This window comes from Engraulis encrasicolus, chromosome 18, assembly GCF_034702125.1.
Source record: "Engraulis encrasicolus isolate BLACKSEA-1 chromosome 18, IST_EnEncr_1.0, whole genome shotgun sequence".
NCBI classification, from domain to species: domain Eukaryota; kingdom Metazoa; phylum Chordata; class Actinopteri; order Clupeiformes; family Engraulidae; genus Engraulis; species Engraulis encrasicolus.
Window position 1 is genome coordinate 52,058,834 of NC_085874.1, and position 15,682 is coordinate 52,074,515.

Here is a 15,682-nt window from a genome sequence, read left to right on the forward strand (position 1 = left end):
CTCTCTCCTCATGTTTAGTTAAGTGGCGCTCCTCTCTCCTCTCTCCTCATGTTTAGTTAAGTGGTGCTCCTCTCTCCTCTCTCCTCATGTTTAGTTAAGTGGTGCTCCTCTCTCCTCTCTCCTCATGTTTAGTTAAGTGGTGCTCCTCTCTCCTCTCTCCTCATGTTTAGTTATGTGGTGCTCCTCTCTCCTCCCTCCTCATGTTTAGTTAAGTGGTGCTCCTCTCTCCTCATGTTTAGTTAAGTGGCGCTCCTCTCTCCTCTCTCCTCTCTCCTCATGTTTAGTTAAGTGGCGCTCCTCTCTCCTCTCTCCTCATGTTTAGTTAAGTGGCGCTCCTCTCTCCGCTCCTCATGTTTAGTTAAGTGGCGCTCCTCTCTCCTCTCTCCTCATGTTTAGTTAAGTGGCGCTCCTCTCTCCTCTCTCCTCTCTCCTCATGTTTAGTTAAGTGGCGCTCCTCTCTCCTCTCTCCTCATGTTTAGTTAAGTGGCGCTCCTCTCTCCTCTCTCCTCATGTTTAGTTAAGTGGCGCTCCTCTCTCCTCATGTTTAGTTAAGTGGTGCTCCTCTCTCCTCATGTGTAGTTAAGTGGCGCTCCTCTCTCCTCTCTCCTCTCTCCTCATGTTTAGTTAAGTGGCGCTCCTCTCTCCTCATGTTTAGTTAAGTGGTGCTCCTCTCTCCTCTCTCCTCATGTTTAGTTAAGTGGTGCTCCTCTCTCCTCTCTCCTCATGTTTAGTTAAGTGGCGCTCCTCTCTCCTCTCTCCTCTCTCCTCATGTTTAGTTAAGTGGCGCTCCTCTCTCCTCTCTCCTCATGTTTAGTTAAGTGGCGCTCCTCTCTCCTCTCTCCTCATGTTTAGTTAAGTGGCGCTCCTCTCTCCTCATGTTTAGTTAAGTGGCGCTCCTCTCTCCTCGCTCCTCTCTCCTCTCTCCTCATGTTAAGTTAAGTGGCGCTTCGCTCTCCCTTTCATCAGTTAAATTACTCCCCATACTTCGCTTACAGGGCAAAATGCTGTGTGTATATAATCTAAGGCAGATGAGACCAAACGGGACCATCGGCTCATAACTGCTGTTCTCCACACCACAGAGGCCATCTCTCAGAGTAAGACAGTGCTCACAAGCCATGAGGAGGGCATTGAGTAAGGCCTTCGTTCAGGACGTAGCTTGCAGTGATACGTGAAGAGAAGCATTCAGTTAAGATGTGCAAGGCAGTGAAGATGTTTTTTTTCCAGAATTTTGTAATCATCTGGTGTCTCTTGTCCAGGACACCCTTGTGAAAGAGATCATTAATCTCAATGGGTCTTTGCCTGGATAAATAAATGTTAAATAAAAAAAAACTGATTGATTGATTGATTGATTGATTGATTGGAAAATCCTTCACTTGGGAAAGCTGATTCATGGCAGAGAGTTAAAGTGCTTGGTGGAGTTTGGCACTTTAGTACTTCTCCTCCTCATTTTAAATGTATTGATGTTCCCTGTCAGCAGCCTCATCATGTATATGTGTGATATTCAGATACTCTGCCCTGGTGGCAATACTGCTCTGTCTCCCCATGGCAGTAAGCTCTCTCTCTCTCTCCTGTACTGCGCTGTACTGAGCCTCCCCTGCCTGCCTGCCTGACTGACTGAGTCATGCTGGACAGTCGACCTTTTGCGCTGGCTTTGCTCTTTTTGCCCAGTCATGCCCTCTGTAGATTGATACCCACGGAGCAGGAGAGAGGCATGAGGCAGCGCTCACCACAAAAGCCCCCATTATCTCCTCAGCACAGACGTCTGATGAGGGGGAAGGTGTGTGTGTGTGTGTGTGTGTGTGTGTGTGTGTGTGTGTGTGTGTGTGTGTGTGTGTGTGTGTGTGTGTGTGTGTGTGCGCGAGTATGTGCGTGCTGGCACGTGCACACGTTGGTGCATGTGTGTGTGTGTGTAGGGGTGTGTGGGTGTGGAATTGGATGTGGAGCAGGTGGCTGTGGTCGTGGATGGCATGCGTCCTGTGTGTGTGTGTGTGCGTGCGTGCGTGCGTGCGTGCGTGCGTGCGTGCGTGCGTGCGTGCGTGCGTGCGTGCGTGCGTGCGTGCGTGCGTGCGTGCGTGCGTGCGTGTGTGGAGGGGTGGCTGGCATGTGTCCTGTGTGGGATGGCCAGAGCTGTGCCAGAGCTGTGCTGGGTCCAGATCGTGCCATGCAGGCTGTGCTGCAACAGTCGGTGTCCTACCCTCTTTAATTAAAACTTTATTCATCCGTTTCTCCCTTAATATTAGTGCCAGATTCATGCACAATGAGTACTGGGGTTCTACCTGCACACTAAGTTGTATTAAAATCTGTGTGTCTGATTTCCCATGAAATGAGCCTGGTATGGGACGGGCAGAGCGGTGCCAAGGCCAGAGCGGTGCCAAGGCCAGAGCATGCCGTGCCGGTTGTGCTGCAGCAGACAGTGTCCTACCTAAATCTGTATCGGTCAGTCCCCAAAGTGTCTGATTTCCCATGAAGTGAGCCTGGTATGGGATGGCCAGAGGGGTGCCAAGGCTAGAGCATGTCGTGCTGGGCGGCGGTGCAGGTTCCCCACCACTGCCATAAACGCTCTGTCGTGACCAGTGAGTGCATGGCGTGCTGTATGAAATATGTGCACAGCAAAGCTGCTGTACTGGCTTGGCGGCGTCTCATGAAGTGTTTTTTTCTCTCCTCTCTTCTGCAGTCCAACTTCGCTATGGGTCGACTGTACACTAATATGTGGTCGCACACTAGGGTGTAGGGTCTATAGTAATATGTGGTCGTGCAGTAGGGTGTAGGGTCTATAGTAATATGTGGTCAGTAGGGTGTAGGGTCTATAGTAATATGTGGTCAGTAGGGTGTAGGGTCTATAGTAATATGTGGTCGTGCAGTAGGGTGTAGGGTCTATAGTAATATGTGGTCGTGCAGTAGGGTGTAGGGTCTATAGTAATATGTGGTCGTACAGTAGGGTGTAGGGTCTATAGTAATATGTGGTCGTGCAGTAGGGTGTAGGGTCTATAGTAATATGTGGTCGACTCGTACAGTAGGGTGTAGGGTCTATAGTAATATGTGGTCAGTAGGGTGTAGGGTCTATAGTAATATGTGGTCGTGCAGTAGGGTGTAGGGTCTATAGTAATATGTGGTCAGTAGGGTGTAGGGTCTATAGTAATATGTGGTCGTGCAGTAGGGTGTAGGGTCTATAGTAATATGTGGTCGTGCACTAGGGTGTAGGGTCTATAGTAATATGTGGTCGTGCAGTAGGGTGTAGGGTCTATAGTAATATGTGGTCGTCCACTAGGGTGTAGGGTCTATAGTAATATGTGGTCGTGCAGTAGGGTGTAGGGTCTATAGTAATATGTGGTCGTGCAGTAGGGTGTAGGGTCTATAGTAATATGTGGTCAGTAGGGTGTAGGGTCTATAGTAATATGTGGTCGTACAGTAGGGTGTAGGGTCTATAGTAATATGTGGTCGTGCAGTAGGGTGTAGGGTCTATAGTAATATGTGGTCGTATTGTACAGTAGGGTGTAGGGTCTATAGTAATATGTGGTCGTGCAGTAGGGTGTAGGGTCTATAGTAATATGTGGTCAGTAGGGTGTAGGGTCTATAGTAATATGTGCAATAGGGTGTAGGGTCTATAGTAATATGTGGTCAGTAGGGTGTAGGGTCTATAGTAATATGTGCAGTAGGGTGTAGGGTCTATAGTAATATGTACAGTAGGGTGTAGGGTCTATAGTAATATGTGGTCGTACAGTAGGGTGTAGGGTCTATAGTAATATGTGGTCGTGCAGTAGGGTGTAGGGTCTATAGTAATATGTGGTCGTGCAGTAGGGTGTAGGGTCTATAGTAATATGTGGTCGTGCAGTAGGGTGTAGGGTCTATAGTAATATGTGGTCGTATTGTACAGTAGGGTGTAGGGTCTATAGTAATATGTGGTCGTGCAGTAGGGTGTAGGGTCTATAGTAATATGTGGTCGTGCAGTAGGGTGTAGGGTCTATAGTAATATGTGGTCGTGCAGTAGGGTGTAGGGTCTAATATGTGGTCGTGCAGTAGGGTGTAGGGTCTATAGTAATATGTGGTCGTACAGTAGGGTGTAGGGTCTATAGTAATATGTGGTCGTGCAGTAGGGTGTAGGGTCTATAGTAATATGTGGTCGTCCACGAGGGTGTAGGGTCTATAGTAATATGTGGTCGTCCACTAGGGTGTAGGGTCTATAGTAATATGTGGTCAGTAGGGTGTAGGGTCTATAGTAATATGTGGTCGACTCGTACAGTAGGGTGTAGGGTCTATAGTAATATGTGGTCGTGCAGTAGGGTGTAGGGTCTATAGTAATATGTGGTCGTACAGTAGGGTGTAGGGTCTAATATGTGGTCGACTCGTACAGTAGGGTGTAGGGTCTATAGTAATGTGTGGTCGTGCAGTAGGGTGTAGGGTCTATAGTAATATGTGGTCGTGCACTAGGGTGTAGGGTCTATAGTAATATTTGGTTTATTCTCTCTCCTCTCTCTGCAGTCCAACTTCGCTGTGGGTCTCCTGGCATTACTAAAGGCCCTGTGTTATGTCATAGTAGAGCAGTGCTATGCTAATTAACCTTTCGATGCCTATTACAGCGTGCCACTGGAGGCACAGCAGTGTGGACTAAGGGGCTAATTGTTCACATCGCTAGCTTGCTCTCTTCTCCTCTGCAGTCCAACTTCGCTATAGGTCGACTAGCCTACTGTACTCTTATATGGTCGTACACTAGGTAGAGTCTACTTACATGTCTTACACTGGGTAGGGTGTACGCTAATATGTGAGCTTGATGATGTCTCACGAAGTGGTTTGCTCTCTCCTCTGTAGTCCAACTTCGCTATGGGTTGACTGGCATTAATACTAAAGGCCCTAGGTAGGGTGTATACTAATATGGGGTTGTACACTAGGTAGGGTGTATACTAATATGGGGTTTTACACTAGGTAGGGTGCATACTAATATGGGATTGTACACTAGGTAGGGTGTATACTAATATGGGGTTGTACACTAGGTAGGGTGTATACTAATATGGGGTTGTACACTAGGTAGGGTGTATACTAATATGGGGTTTTACACTAGGTAGGGTGCATACTAATATGGGATTGTACACTAGGTAGGGTGCATACTAATATGGGGTTGTACACTAGGTAGGGTGCATACTAATATGGGGTTGTACACTAGGTAGGGTGCATACTAATATGGGGTTGTACACTAGGTAGGGTGCATACTAATATGGGGTTGTACACTAGGTAGGGTGTATACTAATATGGGGTTGTACACTAGGTAGGGTGTATACTAATGTTTGCTCTCTCCTCTCCTGCAGTCCGACTTTGCAGTGGGTCGCCTGGTCATATACTGTATATAGGCCTACTAATATGTGGTCTTGCAATAGCAGGGTTCCCACACGTCCTGGAAAACCTGGAAATTTAGAGATGTGTTTTCAAGTCCTTGAAAGTCCTGGAAATTCACCAAATGTCCTGGAAAAAAATATTTGTCCTGGATTTTTTTCCCTTCAACTTTTTCCCGATTTTGTTTGTGGTATAATTTTTACTCTTCTCCAAGTCTAGACATGACGATTCAATTTATATCCACCTATTGAATGCATTATTGTCCACACACACACACACAGTTTGGTCAGGTTGCCATCTTTGATTGCACTTATACACAGTCATATTCTTTGACTTTTGCCAGAAGTCGCTAGTTGGCTTGCTGAAAAGTCATTAGCTGATATCATGGCGTTATATCTCTCTCGAAAACCTGCTTACGGTCATAATAGGCCTACAAATAGGCAGTGCTAGCACTTCCTTACAAAAAATTGTACTGCTATCTTTTTTGGAGATCAGAGCTTTCAGTCTCACTAGCCACTTTGAAAGCTAGTTTGATCTTTGGTGCGACAAATCACAGTAGTCGCATCAATTGTTTGTATGCAAGAATATTCCAGGGAAAAAAAAACTGGCAACAAAACTGGCTTGCAGAAAGACAGAAACCACTGCCCACAATGGTTGGTGAGCAAAAAAGTCAAAGTCAAGTCTTGTGGAGAATGCATTTCAATCCAAGTACACTAATTTTTGCGATAAGAGAGAGACTATTAAGGTATTAATTTCTGAGATAATGTGACATTAATGTGAGTTTACATTGCACTTTCATTTAATTCCGAATAAACGTTTTGTGGATCAGAAAGCATTTCAATTGAACCGAGGCTGCACGTGCTGGGCTTGCGAAATTTGACATAGGGGTGTGGTCTCCAAGTTCCAGCAGATTCAATACCCAGGTCAATACCTTTGGACAAACAACATAGAATGGATAAGAACGCTTATTCGCAGGAAATTGCATTGACCACGGTGTAGTACTGGGGCGTAGCCCGGGGACACCATGCGCAGTGGATGCAAGGCCATGATCGATAAAAATTGTGACACTGGAAACTCCGCAATTTGAATTGCATTGTGGGTGCGAGGAGCTGCTGCTAGTTCCGGCCCGGCCAAAATAGGATGTCCTGTCGTCAATGTTCAGTTTGTGGTTAAATTACAGTGTCATTCAGCCTTAATTACAGCTGACACAAATTCACTATGTCCTATGACCTGTTCCACACTCCAGCCCTGGCGGTAGTGGCTTTGCATTTTACCTTGCCGCCAGTACTAAGCAAATAATGTACATTGGATAAGAAGTATCACTCAATGGAAAATGCATTGGGTTAGGTGTAGTCCGAGGACATTGCTTAAAGACACTGTGCTCATGGTCAGTGGGTGCAACGCCATAATGGATAAAATCTGAACTCTGTAACTTCGCAAAATTGGTCAAGAGAGAAGATCCAGTTGTCAGTGTTTAATGTAATCCCTCCTATCACTAGTCTCCTTAGTACTAACTGCAGAAGAAGAAAGTGACTCCCCTTGCGGCCATGCCATACTATGCTCTTAATGACATCTTTGGACGTACCCTCTTCCCTAACACACTGTACTCATTCATTACAACTCATTTCAACCTTAAAGTCACATTGTCTCTAAAATGCATTGTGTGTCGCTGTGTATGTCAAAATTGTGGGTCCGATGGATGAAATATCCGTCCTGAATTATCCAAAAATAGTCCTGGAAATGTCCTGGAAATATCCTGGAAAATGATTTTTGAAAACGTGTGGGAACCCTGAATAGGTAGGGTGATGTACACTAATATGTTGTGGTTTTCTCTTCTCTCCTGTAGTCCAACTTCGCTATGGGTCAGCTGGCATTAATACCAAAGGCCCTAGGTACTAGGGTGTATACCACCGGTAACTAATGTTTTCTCTCCTCTGCTGCAGTCTAACTTCGCTATGGGTCGCCTGGCCAGTACCTGCAGGACCTGCTACATGCTGGACTTCGGCCTGGCACGGCAATTCACCAACTCATCACAAGAAGTCAGACCGGTAAGTAGTGGGCACACCATTTTATTAAAATATATATACTGTATAGTTCAAAATTACGCTTTTGTACACCTCTGTAGTTGGACAGGTGCATTGGATATTATCCCAGTGGGGTTGTCATTCAAGTGTAAAATCCATTCTACCAACAAACTTTTTGGTCAACCATTTATTAATATATATTTATTTATATATGAAGAGTTTAATTGCATTTTTGACTTTTGCATTTTATTATTGGAAATTACTGCTCAGAAGTCCTATAATTTGATAACATACTTTTTAAACTTGTAAAAAAATGCATTATGCAATGCAATGGAATGCCAAATGTTAATTTCCCAAAATGTTCCAAAATGTACACTTTGTAACGAAGCTCTTCATATGTAAAGCAGTCTTTTCCACTCTGATTTTGTTTTTTTTCTGGAGTGTTTCCTGTGGTCAAACCATATATACTATAGTTCAAATTACACATTTGCACACCTCTGTAGGTGGGCAGGTACGTAGGATAATATCCCAGTTGTTTGTCATTCAAGTGCTAAGAAATACTGAACACTGTCCATTCCACCAACAAACAAGCATGGGATTTCTTTACACTTGAATATACTATACTATACATGTATATGAAGTAGTCTTTTCCATTCTGCTCTTGGTTTGTTTTCTGTGTTGTTTTCTGTGGTGTTCCCCCACTCACCCATTTCTGTCCTCCCCTGTCCTCCTTTTGATCCTAACAGCCTCGACCAGTGGCAGGCTTCAGAGGAACAGTGCGGTACGCCTCCGTCAACGCCCACAAGAACAAGGTAAAATTAAATACGCCCTCTAACACTCAAGCCATGGGCGTAATTTCGGCATGGATATAAGGGACGCGTCCCCACCAATATCCAGCGATTATCGTTTTGTCCGCACCAATTTGATCACTAGGCTGGGGGGGAAAACGGTCTCCCGTCTCATTCGCATTGCGGCGAAGAAAGGGTTAACCAAAAGTCCTTTGCCAAAGGCTGACGACCAATCTGATTGGCTGTGCCTTCCCCTTCTTTCACGTGAGACTCTAGGTTGTGTATGGTTGCTAGGAGGCAGGAGCGCCAAAAAAAAAAAAAAAGAAGCTGAGGTCCTTTCGGTAGGTTCTATCACTATCAGTGGTGTTACCCCTTATGTAGACCTCCTTGGTGTTACCACACGGTACGTTATTAAATTACTCTGGCAGGCTAACGTTCCAGAATCTTTGGTGCAACGTGGGTGACACGGGCACATGACTGCCAAGTGAGATGGCAGGCAAAAGAAAAAAAAGTGGACATACGGAGCTACTTTTCAAAGAAATCTGTAAGTCACACTATCACTCGCTAATGAAATGACGTTTGGAACACAGCCCGTTAGCAGGGCAAACTCGTTATCTATGAATCAAGTTGTCTACGATGACACAACTAACTGCAGAGACTGTTGTGCAGTTGAATATCCAATGGCTGTCAATATGTTAATGTTGCATTATGTCCTGCAAATGATAGAATGTTTGTGACAGTGACACAATAACTCCTCGTCAACATAACACGAGACAGATTTATCACGAGGGCGCCTTTGTAAAACGTCGGCGGGCACCTTAGCATAATGACAAACAAAAAAAAGGCAGAATTCAGAAGGGGATAGGTCTGGAGGTCTGAGTACCCGCGCCTCCCATTTTGCCTCTCGTCCCTCCCTGTCTTTTCTTTCAATTTCGGTTGCGCGTGCATCACTGCATCCAAAGGGTTGGTGCTGCCCACCCTCTCTCTCTCTTTCTCTCGCTCCACATGAATTTCACCAACCTCTAACCTATTCAGTGTCTCGTTCTCCGTTTCCCCAATAATCAACGTCTTTGAAAGCGTGACATGAAATCGGCATTGCGCGTCATACATTTTTGAAACAAATAGGCTATGGAGACAGCACCGCTCGTGCTTATAAATCGACGTGGATCAATGACCATATTCATAGACCATGCTCTCCACATTAATTTCACCTAGGCCTACCTCTAACCTATTCCGTGTCTCGTTCTCCATTCTCAATAATCAACGTCTTTGAAAGCGTGACATTAAATCGGCATAGCGCGTCATACACGTTTGAAACAAATAGGCTATGGGGACAGCACCGCTCGTGCTTATAAATCGACGTGGATCAATGACCATATTCATAGACCGTGCCCTACATCTGCATGACATGAACCTATGATTGATAATGCAAAAAAGCTTCTGGAATCTTTGTCTTGGAGCACTTTTGTGTCCCCACCAATGTCAAAATCAAAGTTTCGCCCTTGCACACACACACACACACACACACACACACACACACACACACACACACACGCTACACTCACACACATACTACACAAACAAATCCACTGCACACAAATCATTTGCGCCAGGTCAGCTTCACGAACGATGTATTGTAATTTCTTAACTTACTGAATCGGTCATAGTTTGCCATTTTTCGTAGTTATTCATCATTAGCAAATGAGTAATTGTTATTCATTATTCTTCTGAATCATCACAAAGATTCACTCTCTCTCCCTCCTCTTCCTTCTCCCACTCCTCCTCTTCTTCCTCTTCCTCTTTCTCTTCATCCTCCTCTTCCTCCTCATTCTCTTCCTCTTCTTGCTCTTCCTCCTCCCACTGCTCCTCCCTTTCCACCTCCCCCTCCTCCCCCTCTTCCTCCTCCTCTTCCGCTCCTTCTCCTCTTGCTCCTCCTCATCATCTTCATCTTCCTCCTCCTCTTCTTCCTCCTCCTCTCCCTCCTCCTCCTCCTCCTCCTTTCTTTCCCCCCTCTTCTCCTCCTCCTCCTCTCTGTCCCCCTCTTCTTCCTCCTCTCCCTCTTCCTCTTCCTCCTCTTTTCTGTTCCCCTGGGTTGCTGTGTTGTAGGAGATGGGTCGTCATGACGACCTCTGGTCTCTGTTCTACATGCTGGTGGAGTTCATGGTTGGCCAGCTGCCCTGGAGGAAGGTCAAGGACAAAGTAAGTCTGCCCTCCCATTGGCCCGCTCACTTGTCAATCTGTCAGTCTTGCCTCTCATTGGCCCTTTCACTTGTCAATCTGTCAGTCTTGCCTCTCATTGGCCCTTTCACTTGTCAATCTGTCACCTCTGATCATCTCATTGGTTCTCATTGTCTAGCACAAATTCGGTTCTTGACATTGCCGTTTGTTTGCGTTTCAATGTAGAAGCAGTAAAATAACATAAACGTTAACAATAACACAAACAAAAACTAGAATGGGCACTCGGTAGAGCGCAAACCTTCGCCTACGCCACTTATTTTTTTCTGGCCATCTTCAGAGTGTGGGGCATAACATTCTCCAAATTTTGGTGTTAGTTTCATTGAAATCGGACCGGATTATCGTAATATTAAATTTTTGGCCCAGTCTTGACCTCTTATTCAATTCAGCATGCACACGTTGTTCTGGCATATAGTGCTTGGCAAAGAAAAACGTTTTTGACCTTTTCGTGACCTTGACCTTTGACCCAATCACTCCCAAAAAGTAATCGATTGTTCCTTGGGTCATGACGAATCATCCCACTAAATTTCATAAAAATCGGGTCAATTTACGTTTTTGACCTTTTCGTGACCTTGACCTTGACCTTTGACCCAATCACTCCCAAAAAGTAATAGATTGTTCCTTGGGTCATGACCAATCATCCTACTAAATTTCATAAAAATTGGCTCAATTTACGTTTTTGACCTTTTCGTGACCTTGACCTTTGACCCAATCACTCCCAAAAACTAATCGATTGTTCCTTGGGTCATGACCAATCATCCCACTAAATTTCCTAAAAATCGGCTCAGTTCTGTCTGAGTTATACGAAGTACAAACAAACATTTTGACCTTGACCTTTGACCTTTGACCCAATCACTCCCAAAAACTAATCGATTGTTCCTTGGGTCATGACCAATCATCCCACCAAATTTCATAAAAATCGGCTCAGTTCTGACTGAGTTATACGAAGTACAAACAAACATTTTGACCTTGACCTTTGACCTTTGACCCAATCACTCCCAAAAACTAATCGATTGTTCCTTGGGTCATGGCCAATCATCCCACTAAATTTCATAAAAATCGGCTCAGTTCTTTCTGAGTTTGACCTTTTCGTGACCTTGACCTTGACCTTTGACCCAATCACTCCCAAAAAGTAATCGATTGTTCCTTGGGTCATGACCAATCATCCCACTAAATTTCATAAAAATCGGCTCAGTTCTGACTGAGTTATACGAAGTACAAACAAACATTTTCTTCTCGACTCTGAAAAGTTAGTTCATGCTTTTATCTCCAGCCGCCTTGATTACTGCAACTCCCTATATGCCGGGCTCACTAAACAGGCACTCAACAAACTCCAACTCATTCAGAATGCAGCTGCCAGACTACTGACAAGAACATCCAAATTTGGACACATCACCCCAATTCTGAAATCTCTTCACTGGCTGCCTGTACAACAAAGAATACATTTTAAAATACTTCTGATCACTTTTAAAGCAGTAAATGGCTTGGCCCCTACCTACATCTCTGACATCATCCCTCCATACCATCCTACCCGTTCGTTGAGATCATCAAATAAAGGTCTTTTATGCGTCCCCAAAATTAACACCAACACTGCACATGGTGCTTTTAGTTATTGTGCCCCTACCCTTTGGAATTCCCTCCCCCTAGAACTAAGGTCAGTGACTTCTACTCCCGCTTTTAAAAAGGGTCTTAAAACGTTTTTATTTACACAAGCTTTTGGTTGAGTTGATTTTTATTGACATTGTTTTATTTCCTAAGGGCTTTTATGTGTTTTATTTTTTACTTTGATTTTACTTTTATTCTATTTATTTTGCTCTGGGCCTTTGCAGACTATGTGTCTAGTCTAGTGTTTGGTGTTTAAAAGGTCTTATCATTGCAATGGGTTTTATTTTGTTTTATTCTATTTCTACCTATTATTATATAATTTTATATTTTCACTCAGTTTTAGTGCTGTTTTTAAATTTTCTACTTTTCCTCCTTTTAATCTTACAGCACATTGAGTCTATGTAAGCCATATGAAATGTGCTTTATAAATAAACTTGACTTGACTTGACTTGACCTTTGACCTTTGACCCAATCACTCCCAAAAACTAATCGATTGTTCCTTGGGTCATGACCAATCATCCCACAAAATTTCATAAAAATCGGCTCAGTTCTGACTGAGTTATACGAAGTACATACAAACAAACATATTCACAAATAAATAAATAAATACACAGCGGTCAAAACATAACCTTCGCCGACTTTGTCTTGGCGAAGGTAACGAGTGAAGTAGGTGTGAAGTTTGCTTTCTCATTGCAACTTCAACTTGTCATTTTATCATCAATGTTCGTTGTACAGTCAAGTTTGCTTTTCACTACTCATTATGACACAGCCCAATTGGACCCTCTGATACATCACTTTTAAAAAAAAATCTTGCAGTTCTCATCGACCCTCTCTGTGGGTAACATAGGCCAAGGATCTTGAGTGTCTGTTTCCCTTTTATGGGGTTTGTCATCCCCTGTGTATGATGCTACTCAGTTCTGTGCCTATTTTAAGGAGCTTCGTTTTTCATAATTTGTACTGTTGCACCGATACCATTTTTTAGCCCCGATCCCGATACCCGACTGTGCAGTATCGACCGAAACCGATACCATACCGATACTACTCTGTTTGAAATGTATATACAGCATATATATGAAAAGTTATATAGGCTACTAATTGGATGTAACATCATTGCTATTATGGCTTTGTCAGGCTGCTGCCTACTCCAGTAGAACTTTTTATACTTTTTAAATCCCTATGATATAAAATAACTAAGTTCAAGGCTGTGTTTAAGAGTCATACGAGCATCTGTAAATGGTATCGGTGCCCTATTTGTTGGTATCGGCCGATACCGATACCACCATTTTAGTGCAGTATCGGGGCCCCGGCCGATACTGGTATCGGTATCGGTGCAACACTAATCATTTGACAAAAGAGAAACTTGACCGGGATCCTCCTGACCCTGACTCTGTCTCCAGGAGTCACACACACTTGGAGCCCTTTATTTGTGTGTTGTGTGTGCGTGTGTGTATGTGTTATTTGTGTATTTTATTCCATCATTGATGTCCTCTTCAGAGGTGTTCTTCAGACATTCTCTTAAAGGTGTTACTGTGTAGGATGGTGGTCAGAGTGGGCATTACAACTACCCTGTTCATTGAAACTGTGCTGCCTTGCCAAATTTTATCTTTTCATGAATAAACTAAATAATAAACTACTAGTTTGACCAAAGTACAGTAAGTTTTGCATCTTAAATTGTCTATATCTGGAAATTCAAAATGTAATGTAAATTCAAATGAAAAATCTTGCCAGTCATGCTGAATATTGAAAGAAACCGCTAATAATATTACATAGTGCATCTTTAAGAAGGCTTCAATGTTCGAATTGTAGTTCTGCCATGGAATAAATCACTAAAAAAGGATTTCAAGTGTACAGCACTGGTGCAGACTTCACACTCTAAAACTTGGATAAAATGAGTCAGCTAAATGTAATGTAATATCAGAGATATTCTATAGAGATATGCCAACATAATAGGTTTCTATGGGCACCTAACGCAACCAGGTTCCGGTCTGCCTAAGGGGCGTGTCATAATGCTCCTACAATGAATAGAACAGTCCTTAAGTCTGCCTAGGTCTGCCTAAGGGGGGCCATAATAGAACCAGGAAACAATGGGCCAATGGAACCTCTCTCTCTCTACTCTCTCTGGTAATATGATGTAATGTCCCTCCCCATGCATGTTTTCCCATAATCCTCCAGGAGCAGGTGGGCAATATGAAGGAGACGTACGACCACAAGCTGATGCTGAAGCACCTGCCCTCCGAGTTCAACATCTTCCTGGAACACATCTCATCCCTGGACTACTTTACCAAGCCGGATTACCAGGTACAGTAGTGTGTGTGTGTGCATATGCGTGTGTGTGTGCATGTGCGTGTGCGCCTGTGTGTGTTTGTGTGTGTATGTGCTTGTATATGTGCGTGCGCATGTGCACCTAAAAAGTATATTTTTCAGGAATATTTTTTTCCATCTCGTCTAAAGTGCTGGAGGCCACAAGAACAAGAAGAAGAAGATGTCCATAAATATGAGATGAGCACTAAGAGGAGGCTTTATGGGCGTGCCTGGACTGAGGTGTGGGGTGTGTGTGCCTGGACTGAGCTGTGGTATCTCTATTTCAATATGATGATCCAGCATTCACCACCATCAGGAGGAGAAGGAGAGGAGAGGAGAGGAGAGGAGAGGAGAGGAGAGGAAAGAGGAGGAAAGAGGAGGAGAGGAAAGAGGAGGGAAGAGGAGAGAAGAGGAGGAAAGAGGAGGAAAGAGGAGGAGAGGAAAGAGGAGAGAAGAGGAGAGGAGAGGAGAGGAGAGGAGAGGAGAGGAGAGGAGAGGAGAGGAGAGGAGAGAGGAGAGGAGAGGGGAGGGGAGGAGAGAAGAGAAGAGGAGAGGAGAGGAGGGGGAAGGAGGAGAGGAGAGAAGAGGGGAGGAGAAGAGATGAGAGAAGAGGGGAGGAGAGGAGAGGAGAGATGGAGGAGAGGAGAGGGGAGGGGAGGGGAGGAAAGAGGAGATGAGAAGAGACAGGAGAGGAGAGAAGAGGGGAGGGGAGGAGAGGAGAGAAGAGAAGAGAAGAGGAGAGGAGAGGGGAAGAGGAGAGGGGAGGAGAGGAGATGGGCGAAGAGGAGAGGGGAGGAGAGAACAGAAGAGGAGAGGAGAGGAGAGGGGAGGGGAGGGGAGGAAAGAGGAGATGAGAAGAGACAGGAGAGGAGAGAAGAGGGGAGGGGAGGAGAAGAGATGAGAGGAGAGGAAAGGAGAGGAGAGTGGAGGGGAGGAGAGGAGGGGAGAGGAGAGGAGAGGAGAGGAGAAAAGGAGGAGATAGGAGAGGAGAGGAGAGGAGAGGGGAGAAGAGGAGAGGGGAGGGGAGGAGAGGAGAGGAGAAGAGAGGGGAGGATAGAGAAGAGACAGGACGAGAGGATCGGCGGGGAAAGGAGAGGAGGGAAGAGGGGAGGAGATGAGAAAAGAGGCGGGGAGGGAAGTGGAGGAAGTGGAATGGGAGAGAGGAGAGGAGAGAAGAGAGGCGGGTAGGGAAGTGGAGGAAGTGGAATGGGAGAGAGGAGAGTAGAGAAGAGGCGGGTAGGGAAGAGGATAATGGAATGCAGTCCTCCACTGCTCCCATGAGCTGCTGCTGTATCTGCATGTGTGATAGTGCTCCCCTGGTCGAGGCTGCTGGAGAGATACAGTAGTTATTGACTTCCAAGCTCCGGGGTGTGCTGCAGAGATACAGTAGTTATTGACTTCCAA

General features: G+C 44.8%; 1 protein-coding gene across 1 annotated transcript in view; it reads left to right on the plus strand.

Annotated features, from left to right (window-relative positions):
* Positions 1–15,682, plus strand: part of ttbk2b (tau tubulin kinase 2b) — a 48,628-nt gene that overhangs the window by 8,202 nt on the left and 24,744 nt on the right. Inside the window, exons 6-9 of the mRNA XM_063222244.1 lie at positions 7,269–7,373; positions 8,096–8,161; positions 10,244–10,336; positions 14,150–14,275. Coding sequence (XP_063078314.1) covers positions 7,269–7,373; positions 8,096–8,161; positions 10,244–10,336; positions 14,150–14,275 — 390 coding nt within the window. The remainder of the gene's footprint in view (positions 1–7,268; positions 7,374–8,095; positions 8,162–10,243; positions 10,337–14,149; positions 14,276–15,682) is intronic.